The 14764-nt window shown below is 37.0% G+C and overlaps 1 protein-coding gene across 2 annotated transcripts; it reads left to right on the forward strand.

The window, feature by feature from the left end:
- Nucleotides 1–13152: 13152 nt before the first annotated feature.
- Nucleotides 13153–14445, forward strand: LOC143856315 (ethylene-responsive transcription factor WIN1-like). Of its 2 annotated transcripts, none has more exons than XM_077366497.1 (3): nt 13153–13263; nt 13436–13613; nt 13775–14445. In XM_077366497.1, the coding sequence occupies exons 2-3, from the start codon at nt 13534–13536 to the stop codon at nt 14304–14306; spliced, it is 612 nt and encodes a 203-aa protein (XP_077222612.1). In that variant the 5' UTR covers nt 13153–13263; nt 13436–13533; the 3' UTR covers nt 14307–14445. The 2 variants fall into 2 exon arrangements, with proteins under 2 accessions (XP_077222612.1, XP_077222613.1); XM_077366498.1 differs by having other exon boundaries at nt 13228–13328.
- Nucleotides 14446–14764: the final 319 nt, after the last annotated feature.

Consider the following 14764-nt stretch of genomic DNA (forward strand, 5'->3'; position numbering starts at 1 on the left):
TTATTAAACACCTTTTCCAAGTGCAGTTGATATCCTTCTTGAAATTGTAATAGCTTCTTTCATCTAATTGGGTAGAAGTAGAATAAAAAGGAGTACTTACTAACAGAATGTATGATAAATGTGGTTGGGTAATATGGATCCAATGGGCCGGCATTCCTACTTGGTTTTTGCAAAGGTGCACTCCCGTTTAGCATTCCTCTTATATCAGATGGGCTGTTGCATTTGAAAGCAGCCACACAGGCCCACTTTTCAGCAGATTTTGTCTTATTCATTTAATTCATCTGTGGTGGCTGCTCTCTCATGCAATAGCTCAGCTGCGAAATGCCTTCTGTGATGGTCTCTAGCAAATCCTCATACTTTATAAATCATCTACTACAATATATAATTTCATCTGCCCAAAATTCCGTGAGATGGAAATTTCTTTTCAAAGTGGACCCACTTTGTGTTTCTCATTGCCCACCTTTTGAAAATAGCTAAAATCTTTAGAAACACCATTGTTTCTTTGGAATTGCTAGCGTCCATCGCAGAAGGGTTTTCGCAGCGCAAAAGGGGTTTCTTAGCTGGTCTGTCACACATCATACCACCTACCTCGTTAATGAAGACAACAGCTTTTGTCTCTATTCACGAGGTGGCTGGTCGGTCTGACATACAAGAGACCGAAAAGCCTTTTGCTATGGACATTAGCAAATCCCCTTGTTTCTTTTCTTGTTTTGCCCTGGGAACATGGACAAAAGAAATAAATTTGTGATGTAGAAATTTCATCCAAAAGGCAAACAAATCTCCAAAGACAGTACACTCTTACCTTGAGCCCAATAAATAACATCAGACGAATCACCTTCCTCTATTTTACCGTGAGCTCAAGGCAAAACTCTGACATGGGCAATCCATCCGTTCTAAAGAAATTGCTTTGAACAAATTCAAAGCATTTGGATTAATTTTAGGGCGATGATATTTTAATCCTTCCTGCATTATGTGCACGCTCTCCTTATAACTTGATTTGACGTGAAAAGTGTGCAACTTTAAGTCATTTTCCCCTGCACTTCTTCCAATAAATAAGAATTACTGACCATATTTTAGACAACATAGATTTTCTCTAATTTTCTAGAGAAGACTCTTACAAAATCCTGAGTTTGAGTTGAGCTCGAGAAATTTTGAATTGTTTTTTTTTTCAATTACTGTAGTAGTCCGATGATTCAATTGGCCAGCTTAAAGATCCCAACCCTTATCGAAGAGCATCCACTTATAAACCTTGAAAGATTTTAGTACAAAATTGATATGGGATGAACCTTTTTAAGAAAAAGGCTCATGAAAAAAACAAGTAAAAAGGAAAAAAGATTAAAATCCTTTCCCACCAAAATTTAAAAATTTACTTTTAAAGATTTTAAATGTAAACAACTCCCCCTACATTTCAAAATTATGAGAAACTATAGTAAGAAAATAATTTATACCTCAGTACATAATTCTTTTGACTTGATCTGATACTTTGTGTAAATGTATCGAGTTAATAAAGTACGTGTTAAACTATGCCTTGAACCAAGAAATTTAAATAGTAAAATTTTGAGGGTTGTTCTAAACGACCCTCCTTAAGGAATCGTGAAACCACAGTGCAATTATGGCAATGCTTTTGGACAAAAACACTCAACTTTTTTTAATAAATGACTAATATGCTGCCAATTTTGTAATGTAAGTGATACATTCACCTTTTTTTCACTTGGGACAGCTCCCTCTAGTGTACTTATGACCATGATTTTAAATTTCGATGGAAATATGAAATTTCGGATTTCGGTGGAGACCGACACCGAAATCACCCAAAACCGAAACGGTCATTTATTTCGGCCGAAATTTCGGTTTTTCTGAAATTTGACCAAAAAAATCTGTTTTTTTTTTAATATTAATTTAATATTTCACTGAAATTACCGAAATTTAATATTGAATTTGGGTTTTGTACCAGATTTCGATCGACATTTCGAAATTTCGGTCGAAATTTCGAAATTTCAGGGTCCGAAACCGGTACCGAAACCAAAATTTTAAACCTTGCTTATGACTACTCATTTACCCTAGAGGGGCTGTCCCATGTAAAAAAAAGTGGCAAATATATCATTTCCATGGCAATTTTAGGAGGGCCATTCACCTTTATCGTCATATTGTTTCTATTTAACTTCAAAGGTTCGCACATAATATTCCATGTAAATAACTTTTTAGAGGCATCTAAAGAGGCCCCGTAAACATCCCATTTTGACCGAACCCCCAATAATTTGGTTCCATTAGAAACCCTTTAAAATCGATGAAGGTGTTAACCCAAGTCCTTCATTTAGGGGACTTGCCGAGTCCCATTAGCATTTCCCTTTCTCTTTTAGGAGAATTTCTTAGTCTTTTAGACACTCTTAGATACTAGTTCTCTATCATTGCTATGGCAATGAAAGAGTCATCTAGAGCCCCCATTATGAGACATACCTTGTCTCATGAGGCAATCCTCTTTTGGAATCAAGCCTCGTTGTTTAGAGCCTATCTCTTTGGGAGTATACATTGGATTTAGTATAGAGTTAACCATTAGGAGACACACTCTGTCTCATCAAGGCGATTCTCCTTTCGAGACAAGCCTTGTCTTTTAGAGCAGATCCCTTAGGGAGGTTATCTTGATTTTGATAGATTGTGTACCCATAGGAGGCATGCCTTGCCTCATTTATAGAGTCCCTCTCTAAGTTGTACCCCAGCTTGCATCCTCTACTAGTTAGAGACCAGCTTAGTCCGTTAGTTGCGTAATCCCTTACTTTATCATTGCAAGGGCGATGATAGGGATACTTGGAGCCCACCTTTGTGTCTGGGAGGCATGCCTTGCCTCATTTATAGAGCCCATATTTGGATTTAGAGAGTTTTCCCTTTAGGAGGCTTACCCAGCCTCATGTTAGAGTAACCCCTACTTCTAGAAAGTCTTTGACTTTATTTGCCCTCATTTTGGTAGTGTTATTAGAGTCTTTGACTCACTCATCCTTTTGGTGTTATTATTAGAGGGTCTTTGACTCATTCATCTTTTTAGTGGTATTATTAGAGAGTCTTTGACTCATTCGTCATTTTGATAGCATTACTAGATAGTCTTTGACTTGTTTGTTCATCTCCTTAGTGTTATCAATTAGGAGTTTATCCTTAGTGCTGTTATCACTCTTATTTATTAGAGACTAGCATAGTCTTATTAGAGCTTTGCTTGTTTGGGATCTTAGATAATTTTCTTGTCTTTGACACTAGCTTACCCAGTTTAGAGGTTTCCCCTGTTAACCCTAGGGTTTGACCCAGGGTTTTACTTTGTGTATTCCCTAAGGTCTTTGACCAAAAGGGTGAAAACATTTAAAAATCCAAAACATCTAAAACATTTAAAAATCCAAAAACATCTAAAATATTTAAAAATCCAAAGACATCTAAAATATTTTGAAAATATCAAAAACATTGGAAAAGCTTTAAAATCCAAAAAATATTGAAAAAACTTTAAAATCCAAAAAAACATTGGAATATTTGAAAACTCAAAAATATCAGAAATTTAAAACATTAAAAACATTTGAAAATATAAAATTTTTTAAGCCATTTGAAATGCTTTAAAGTTTTAGAGAGAGTTCGAGTTTCGAACTACGTTGGCTTGATCATCTTTCACGAGGTACGTAGTGCAGCTTGAGATCTTTATCCAAAGTCCAGCCAAACTTTGTAAATAGATTGCATAAAAATATTTAAAATCTTGTTTTCAAAAAGATCTTCCTCTAGAGTTAGGATTTTGTCCTAGGTAGAGAGTTTTTTTTTAGAGATAGGGGTTTGTCCTTGATGTATTGTTTGTTTGTTGTGTGCTTGTTTTAGAGTTAGGAGTTTGTCCTAGAGTTATAGGAGCGCCTCCGTCCGGTCAGTTGGCGATCCACATCCCCGACTGATGACTAGAATAGGATGCGTTAGTCCACCCTTTGTTTTCCTTAGAAAACACAGCCTAGTTATACATAGGTTATAGGAACCACCTGTATTAGCTTAGGGCTAACGTGCACTTAGTTAGGGCATATAGGGTGTAACGCCCCGGATTTTTGGAAATACCAACTCGGTGCGTAGAAGAATATTACATCATCTTTCTCAAAAACTTTCATTATTCCCAAGATCTCAAATACAACAACTACGTTTAGAGGGTTTACAGAAATTAGGTCTAACTTATTACATCTTAATTCAAGACATAGTTAATACATATTTAAAACATATTTGTCATTTAGAACAGTTCTGGATTCAACTCTAACATTCCTCATCTTTCATCTATACTTCACCTGGGGGTTGGAACAATAAAACAAGGAAAAAAAAGGGGTGAGCTCAAATAGCCCAGTAGGGTATAAACAACAAGTGATGTAGAATTGTCAAGCTCATAAGAACATGATATTTTGTAGATAGGACATCTCACATTATAAACATGGAAAGAAAGAATAAGCACAACATACTTTCCAAACGTATAGAGAAAACTTACAGAACTTGATATCAAGAATTATATATAGAATTATATATATAGACTTCATTAAGCATAGATGCTTTCATTCATAGCCATATCTCGGCCCATTCATAGCCATACCTCGGCTCATAATTCTCTAGATTTACACTCTCTAGAGTCGTCTTTACCCACGTGCACATGGAGGACTATAACGTGTCCACCCGTCATCATATCATAACTCAGTCCATATTCAGAATTAGGGTATCACAAGATAAACTCTAAACATAAACATATCTCACGGAAACAAGTTTCGAGGATACAAAATAGAATTATAGCTTTATCAGTAAAATCATTTATCTGAAAGGAATGGGGTCTGAAAGAAAGGATCCCCCTTGGATTCTCATCAGTTGTGGATCTTAGAAGGATAGAAACTCTTATAGCAATTGCGTATAAAGAGAATAAAAGAATATGAAATATTCACATCCAGTATATCAAAAGAGAATCAATGGAGAAAACTCTTACATATAGCAAAAGAGAATCAATGGAAGAAAACCCTTACATATAGCAAAAGAGAATCAATGGACGAAAACCCTTACATATAGCAAAAGATAATCAATGGACGAAAATCCTTACATATAGCAAAAGAGAATCAATGGAAGAAAACCCTTACATATAGCAAAAGAGAATCAATGGAAGAAAACCCTTACATATAGTTTTCCGGTCACAGGTTTGTTTGAGCTTACACCTTGGAGTGGATAACCTGTAAATATATTCTAATTTTATCAAATTCATGTTTTAAGGCAGTGTCCTTTCTGTCCAGGTAATGTCCATCTATGTCCAAAATAATGTTCCCTGTGTTCAGTGTTCTTTCTATTAAATTTTTAAGATCATGGGGCCCAGCATGCACTATTCATATGGACCCCACATGTTACTATTCATGTGGACCCCACAGGTTACTATGCTCAGCAGTTCACCATTCTTTGATTTAGTTTATTTCTTGGCTACTATGCTCAGCAGTTCGCCTTTCTTTGATTAAAGTTTACTTTACGGTTACTATGCTAGCATTTCACCGTTCAAATAAGATGGGCTACTATGCTCAGCAGTTCGCATTTCTTTGATTAAAGTTTACTTTACGGTTACTATGCTAGCATTTCACCGTTCAAATAAGATGATAAAACTTGCATAATTTATAGCGAGTTATCGCCTCTTATGCATGCTTTATCCTAATATTTACATAGGTGGTAGAACCAACCATATTACCAATAATAAATACTTTAACTATCTATATGAAAGACTTACCTTGGTAGTGATGAAGTGGATTTCCTTTTCCTACTCTCTCTCTTTTTCCCTCTCTCTCTTACTCTTTCTTCTCTCTCATTCTCTTTTCTCTCTCTTTTTTTTTAAAATTTTTCTTCTTCTTCTCTTCTTCTATTTATAAGTATTTTTTTTCAACTACAGTCTTAAATTCACAACTACTCTCTTAAATGCTTTTACAAAAATATAGGAATAGTAAAGGCTGCTTGAATAGTAACATGATGATTAATATTATTTAATTATTATTTTCGTCGGTGAAGCGCAACTACTCATTAATGATAGTGGTTGTGGAGTGACCCGCTTAACCAATGAGTTAATGAAAGTGGTTGCGGTGTGTCCTTCTGGTAATGGTTCCTACTAGTGATGGGTCCCGCTGGCGTTGGGTCCCGCTATTTGTGGGTCCTGCTTGTTGTGGGTCCTACTGGTGGTAGGACCCGCTTGTGTGGGACCCACTGTTGGTGGGACCCGCTTGTGAATAGTACTCGGTGGGTCCTACTGTGAATAGTAATTTTGAATAGTTTATCTCAATAGTGAACTTGCATAGTAATTCTGCATAGTAATCTTACGTAGTATTTCTGCATAGTAATCTTGCATAGTGATTATTGTGAATAGTAATTATGAATAGTGCCTATTGGTAATTTTTAATATGTATAAGTATCTACTCATTTTTAGTTGACATCTGGGGCGGTGGTTTAGTGGTAGGAAGCCGTTCAATCCTCGCTCAGCGTTGGGTTCGAATCGCGTACGCCCCATTATGCCAGATATTCTCATGCCCGATTAACTCAGGGAAAAATGAGTAATGGCCGATGATTACCCACCTATGAGGCCATTTTTATTTATATATATATATATATTTTACCGGTTATTATATAGGGTGTCCTAAAATCTGCAATTCACTGGAATTTAAATAATCACTCAAGAAGCTTTAATAACTAGTCCGGTGTTTTAGATTGAGTCTATGATAGAGGTCTAGGTGTCTTAGGCATCCTAGCTTAGAATAGGCGCGAAGAACTACGTTGCTCTGATTCTCGTGGAGGCGGGGATACGTAGGCTTCTTTGGATGAACTCAGACCATCCAAGGACTCAGGCTCAATCGTTTAGAGTCTTAGGATTTGTTATATTGTGTGTTTTGTTATGTTTCTCTTTCTTTCTTATACATACTTTATACCTTTAGCTATATCATGCATGTGTCTGTCCACCAGAACTTAGACACCAGTTAGGCATGTCACTCATAACCTAGTTGTCATTAGGTGACACATCTTTTATTTTATTTTGTGTGTGCTTATTATTTTATCCCCTGGTCATGCATGATTAGGTAGACGTCTTCCTGTGGATATTTTGTTCCTATTTCACATGATTTTGCCTAAAATTCTTTGGAGTTAATGAAAATGGCATAAGAGATCAAGTGCTTGCACTCGGACGAATTTGGGGTGCTCTTCGGACCTTCTCAATTCGTAATCAGGCACGAGCCCATATATATTTATGGTTATCCATTGCACAGAGGATTTGATTTTGGGGTTCCATAGCCTATCCATGGATGAAGACTCTAAGTTATTTTAGGTACATCATGGTTTGAGGATTTATCCTTGGATCAAGAGGTATCTCATTTATCGCCACTTGTGCTATGCTATGAGGGTGACACCGTTTCGAGAGTTCCTTGGTAGAGCTCTCCTTCACATTGTGGAGATATTTCAGGATTGCAGAGGATCTCGTGTCCTCCGCACTCGTCCTTGGATCAGGGTCCACAGGACCTGAAAGTCAAAAGAGGCCCTTAAAGTCTAAATTTATTTCCAACTAATGAACGAGGGCCTACAATGTTTGTACATTAAAGGTAGTGCATGGTATGCTACTACTTTAGGATCATACCTTGAGAGGGATACTCATTATTTCTATAATTTGCCATATTATAAGGTGGATCAAGGTGCGAAAGGGTTATCCTTGGCATTTCGCAGATGAGATAGGAAATTTTGGCTGCTACTAAGGGTCACTCATAGAAGTATTGGGAAACTAGACCTTGTGGTTTATAAGTCCCCTCCGTGCTTGAGGATGCCATGTGTTTTTTTTTTTTTTTGTTTTCCAGCATTTTTTTTTTTATCATGCATATGACCCTTTTGGAGGACTATGTTTTTTATTTAGTTTTAATTCATCTTCACCATTCAAGAAAGCAAAAGTAAACACTTTTTTGATTTGTTGTTGATAGTTTATGGAATTCTAACATCTTTCCAATAGCTAATCACAACAGGGTAATTAAATTAGGGAGATGATATTTTCACTCCCCTTGCATTAAGCATGCGCCCCCCGTATAGCCTGATCTGACGTGAACAGTACGCAACTTTAACAACGTTTTTTTATGTCAAATCACATATAATAAGGGGGGCCAATGCATAATGCAGGGGAGTAAAAATATCGTCGCCCTTAAATTAGTGACATTATTAAAACAAAGAAGTGCAAAAGTCATTTCCTAATTCCTTTTCAAAAAAATAGGAAAAATAATGACTTATAATCTATCTATATTATTATATATAATAGGAAAAATTAACTCGCCCCGGCTACCTAAAACCTTATAAATGTGAAGTTTCATTTAAGTTTTAACTACTTTAGGACACTATCTATTGGGGAAAATTGAGTGGCCCTGAGGTTATTTAAAACCTTATAAATGTAAAGTTTCCTTTAATTATGAAATATTGCGATTTGAAAGGCAATTTTGCACAAAGCCATTTTGCGTCCTCTCTTGAAGAGAGGAGCCACCTCATAACTAAATTTGTCTTATTCATTTATGAGGTTATTTTGCACAAAGCAGTATGAGGTGACACTTGGATCGTGACTGATTCTCCCTTAAATACCACATAAATCTAAACTTAACTAGGGCCTTATAGTTTGAGTTGTCACGACTGTCCTCCTTATGAGGGAGGTGTCAAGGAAAAAGTAGTCTTTGTTGTTAGGTTTGGGTCCGCAGATAATGCAATTCCGACAAAAAAAAAGTTCCATTATCAACTTGGATTATATATGTAAAAAATTTAGCTATTGTTCATTCCACACAGGCTGCTTAGCCGAGGCGTGGTTATCTTAAGTGGGTTCTCTCTTTTGTAGTAGGTACTGAACATGAACATGTTGCTCTCACACTAATTCTTTATTAGGAAGGTTAGGCAAAGTAGGAAAGAGAAAGAGAAAGAGAAAGAGATAGAGAGATACTAATGTTAGGAAGGTTAGGTTTGAGAGGAAAAAGGAGGAGAGAAAAGGAGATAGAGATAGGTAGAGACTAATAGGGTTGAGAGAATGGCTTACAGGGCAGGGTAAGGGTTGAGAGAAAGAGAGAGATACCTAGTTGGTTAGAGTGAGAAATAAAGGAGAGATTTTAGGATTACTAACGTTTTGAATGGGTCCTTCCACCTGTCTAAATTAAAAACTTGTCTCCACTTTAATGCAGAGGGAGATAGAGAGTATTATCTAAAATTACGTCAAAAATATTGCCTTGGTGGACACTTGAGCGAGATAAATGATCAACTTAAATAGTTAAATCATGGCAGATTTTTTTTCCTTGGAAGTCTGTTTCTTTCGAGGGAAAATGGGCATAAATCAAATATGGGTGTGAATTTTGTCTTATGCACGTTTTACGTGGATCTACATTTTTTTACTTAGAAAGATTTTTTTTTTTTCAATTATTTTTTAAGCAAAAGATAAATATATTAAAAGAGAGAAAAGATTACAAGTGCAAGTAAGCGGGCAAAGATTGCGGTTATTTTTCTATATTAATAGTATAGGTTTAGGGTATTAAAATTGTATGAAGTGAACAAATCCGTACATGCCACATTGCATGAGGCGTAGTTTTGTGCCATGTGAAGAGGCTATTTGTTCTAGGGTTGCAACTTGGGTTGGGTTGGTCGTGTTTTTCAGAACCCTACCCTACCTGAGAAACTATCATGAGTCAGGTTGTGTTGGTTCTTTTTAAAGAAAAAAGCCCATGATTCCTAAACCCGACTCTACCTAAATAGTTTCTAGGGTCAGGGTCAGGTTTTTCTACATTCTCGATGGATGCATCATAATTCAGGTTCTAATAGTTGAATTTATGGTGCATGATCTATTCCAATTCAACGTTTGAAGTTATATACTCAGGACACATCTTGGTAAACATTTTTTTCTTCTAAAAAGACCTCACCAGTATGATAAAAAAAATCAACACTCATAAAGGCGTGTATGTACATGCACGGAGTCAGCATTAAAATGATGTTTAATCTTTGGTACTAAACCAATTTGCATTAAAATCGAAAGGGCCCATGAAATTGTTGTTGTTGCATGGAGTGATAATGATGATCATCCTTATGGAAGTGAAAAGCACAAAAAATGCAGTTGAAACTCGGGTCAGGCGTGTCGGGTTCTCAAAAACCCTATTCTACTTTAGAAGAAATCTCGGCCCATGGTTTTTTTGGGTCGGGTAAAACCCGACCCAAGTTGCAACCCTAATTTGTTTGGTCCCTAACTTGGTTACCATATCAATATCCAAAAGAAAAAAAAGAAAAAAAGAAATCAAAGGTGGATGTGGGATAGTGGAGACGGAGAATTTATATCCATGTGCAATTATTTTGAAAAAATATAGTGGGCCTACATATTTCTATCATCCAAACCATTCATTCAAATTACTCAAAGTATAGACAGTGAGGGGACGTGCCCGATTACATAGTGGGTCATATCTATGAACATTTTGGATTGTCAGATTTACGGGCCCGACCGCGGATCTTTAATGGATGGAAAAACATTCTGATCAGATGATCCTAGCAATCTAATCCTTAGCCTATGAGCGGACGGTTAAGATCAATAAAATTATAAAAGCCTATGTCTTGAAAGTCAAGAATACATATCATATAATTAAGGTGGCATGAGATCTGCTTCAGTGAGGAACATAGGGATACTCCTTGCCCTGATGGATTCCTCCAGATCGCATTCTCAAGCTTAACTTTGATGGATCGAGATTGGGCAATTCGGGGCCATCGAGTGCTGGAGGCTTTCTTAGAGATGAGAGGGGATCTATTAAATGGGCTTTCTTTGATCAGATTGGTAGATCTGATTCTGATGAAGCTGAGCTTAAAGTGCTCCTTCAAGGTTTAAGGCTTACTGAAGAGAGTATCTTGTCATCATCGATCGTGAAGGGGGATTCCCTTAATATGGTTAATCGGAAGTCATCCCCACCATTGGAGGTTTTCGCATCAGATGGATGAAATTCAGGACATAGTGGGTACCTTGTATGGGTATGTTAGAAGGTTGGCAAATAGTGAGGTTGATGCTCTTGTTTGTGTGGGGGGTGAATAGGCTCAGCTTGGAGATATTTGAGTCCCTACCCCCTTCTGTCCAGTTGTATTTTGATGTAGCTGTTCCTTTCTTTCTGTTTTATTTTCTATCTTGCTCTGAGCATCTCAGTGTAGTTATATTTCACCTTTCTTCTTAATGGAAGTTCTTGATCATTAAAAAAAAACATATCTTATAATTAATTAGAACTTAATCAACTTAATTTTAGTAGGTTGATAGTTAATAACGTGGTGGCGATCAAGCATCAACCCCAATAAATTCGGCATTCGTTTTGGATTTTGAGAATTGAATTTGAGTCCAAAACTGATTATTTGATGTGATTTTCTCATCCAATAGTGTCATCTATATGGGTGGAGGTAGCTAAGATGAAGGATTCAGATCACACCTTTCCTTCATCATTTACTATATGAGAGATTTTATATGCTGTGTGCGAGTGAAGTCAAGTATTTTTCAAAAAGTCATGTGGGGCTTTCTCTCACTTCATAAGATAATCCAAACCGTTCATTTGTTGAGCCAAAACGTAAATAGAATGTGTCCCATAAATCATCTCAATCGGATAATTCTTACCCTCTGATCTATAGAGTTCTCTCCCATCTTTAGAGGGACTACATATTATAGAAACCTCTATAGATCAGAGGGTTAGGATCATGCGATGGAGATGATTTATAGGGTACAGCCTATCTGCATTGTGACCCAACAAATGAGTGGTTTGGATCTTCCTATGAAGTGGGACCCACATGATTTTTAAAAAAATACTGGATTTCAGGCCCACATCATATAAAATTTGTGACAACGTACCCATTTTTAAGGGATGAAAGGACTTTGTCCTCTAGTGCTTTTTATATGCTATATACATGTGCAACCAAATACTAGAGTGGGGCTACAAAATTGAATGTTCTAAATAATTCATTTGATGGTCTCCGTCAATGTTGTCTGTGCCTCAAAAGTCTTCTCCCTAGTTGATCCTAACCCTTTGATTTGTTGATATTTCTAAGGGAAAACTACTAAATACCCCCTAAATAAAAACTTATCTACAAAAAATTTCTTAGTTACCAAAAGGGCCCTAAATAGATTTTAATTTTGCCTTTTACCCATTTTAAAATTATAAGGGACAGGCGGGGCATGCACATGCAGATCAAAAATACGGTGGGCCCGCTATATTTAAACCTAAACAAATCGGAGGGTTAGGATCATCCTACGGAGGAGATATTCTGGGCACTTCCTATCCACGTTAGGGAACAACAAATGAATGGCTTAGATCACTAAAATAATGTGGGCCCACTATATTTACAACAAATGAATGGCTTGGATCAGCAAAAGAATGTGGGCCCACTGTATTTTTTTTTGGCTGGCTAAAATTTCTCAATTAAGAAGAGAGAGAGAGTCAGAGAGAGATATTATAGGGATTTGCAAGGTGACATAAGAAAGGGTAAAATGGGTAATAGGCAAATTTAAAAGCTAATTATGGGGTGATTGGTAATTAAGAAAGTTTTGGGAGGATTTGTGTAGATATGTTTTTATCCAATGGGGTTTCTAGTAGTTTTCCCTATTTCTAAATCGTGTCATCCACTTTACACCAAATTTATGAAAAGGCTAATCATTCTACAGAAAATTAAGAATTTGGGGGCATGGGCTATCTATAACAGGAACCAAATAATTGAATGGTTTAGACCATCTAACCATCTAATTATGTAGGCTCTAGAATACTTTTGGCTGAACCTGTACCAACACCCATGGCCACAATATAAAAGATTTTCATATGCTTTTCATCATTATTTTTTCAAGGAAGAACCTAGTGGGTTAGCAAGATTGATCAAAATCAGTTTAAAAAAAAAAAAACAAAAAAAAAAAAAACAGAAGAAAATTTAAATAGTCTACTGATATTTCCACTACCAATATTTAGTAATTGCACGAACTCAACTTGTCATTTGTAGCTTTTTGGGAACTGTAATAACCTTTGACAGCTGTTTAAATAATAAAAGACAAGATCAGTTTGTGCAATAATCAAAACATCGTGGTGCCCACATCATTATCGTAAATAAATTATGGTGTATCTTGAAAAGTAATGTCATTAAAAATGATGTCTTGGAAAGTGATTTTGTATTAGGTAGAGAAGTCTTGGTATATTTCTTAGAATCTTAGAATATCATTAGCGCTACTTGATTTTATCAAAGAGTCTTGTTCTTACGAGAAATTCTAAGTATTAGGTTGCTATGCTTTAAAATCGTGATTGATTTGTACTGTTTATCGTTGTATATCATGCTAGACTTAGGTGGTATTTTAATTACTCAAGTACTGAAGCTTTTATTTCACCGACAATATTTCCTTCTTGTATGACTTTTCAGACCCCTTCAGATTAATCTCTCCTCTTTGTTTCAGCTCTGCAACATTGTACTTTGTTTAAGATCCCGGAACAAAGCCAAATCCCTCGCTCTGTCTCTCTCTCTCTACTGAGATTTTGAGTCTTTTCTTACAACATGGTACAATCAAAGAAGTTCAGAGGGGTGAGGCAACGCCACTGGGGCTCTTGGGTATCAGAAATTCGCCACCCATTACTGTAAGTGCACTCTAAATATCCAACTATATGTACTTAAATTGAATTATCATAAGCTTTTGTATTTGTTAACTCTTTTCGAATTATCATAAGCTTGAAAATGTGAAGCCATTCTATATAATCCTAACCAACTTCATGTCATGTTCTTTTTAAATGTGTCATAGGAAGAGGAGGGTGTGGCTCGGCACGTTCGAGACCGCAGAGGAGGCCGCTCGAGCCTATGACGAGGCCGCTGTGCAAATGAGCGGCCGCAATGCAAAGACCAACTTCCCAATTGTTCGGAATCCTGCCGGAGAGACAATTTCCAGCGACAATTCCCCAACTTCTCCGGCAGGTCTATCTTCGATCCTCAATGAGAAGCTCCGGCGGTGTTGTAAGGCCCCATCACCATCGCTCACGTGCCTGAGGCTCGACACCGAGAACTCCCACATAGGGATATGGCAGAAGCGGGCAGGGCCCCAATCGGATTCCAAATGGGTGATGAGGGTCGAGCTCGGGAAGAAGAGTGATCAAATTATGGCAATGTCGCATTCACCGGAGATGGCGGCAACTCCAGCAAGTGGCGCAAGAGAGGGGGTGGAGGAGGAGGAGAGAATTGCCTTACAAATGATAGAAGAGCTCTTGAATCGGAACTGTCCAAGTCCTCCTCCTCCTCCACCTGAATTGTTGGAAGGAGAGGGTTGCTTTCATATGTAGTCCCCATCATATAGCTTTTTTTATGCTGGGTAGTTCAGAGTAATAAGTGTTAATACAGTTGTTTGATGTTCTGTATACCTATGTAAAAGAACAAGCTAAGTTTCGAAATTATATACTATATAGTTTTTCCGTTGGGACACATGCAAGTAAGAAGTTATTGACCTTATCTTCTTTACATATCTCTATTTGTTCGCTTTCGTCTTCTTGTTTAATTTTCTAATTCACTTTTCCAATATGGCCTCTTTGCTTTTTTCGCGGGAACCCCAACAAACGGTAGCAACGTGGGAACTACAAGATTTTCCGAGGGATTTTCACAAGCTAATTGTTAACGAGATGGTGCCAAGTCCTTATAAGCCCTTTCACATTCATTCACTTTTCCAATGTGAGATTTTTGCTTTTTTCTCCTCAACAGGTTTGGTCTAATCAACTTGAAAAAGGCTTGACAGTAGTCACCCTGA

The sequence above is a fragment of the Tasmannia lanceolata genome, unplaced genomic scaffold, assembly GCF_043159265.1.
Source record: "Tasmannia lanceolata isolate RefF3 unplaced genomic scaffold, GAP_Taslan_0.1 ptg000023l, whole genome shotgun sequence".
In the NCBI taxonomy this organism is placed as follows: domain Eukaryota; kingdom Viridiplantae; phylum Streptophyta; class Magnoliopsida; order Canellales; family Winteraceae; genus Tasmannia; species Tasmannia lanceolata.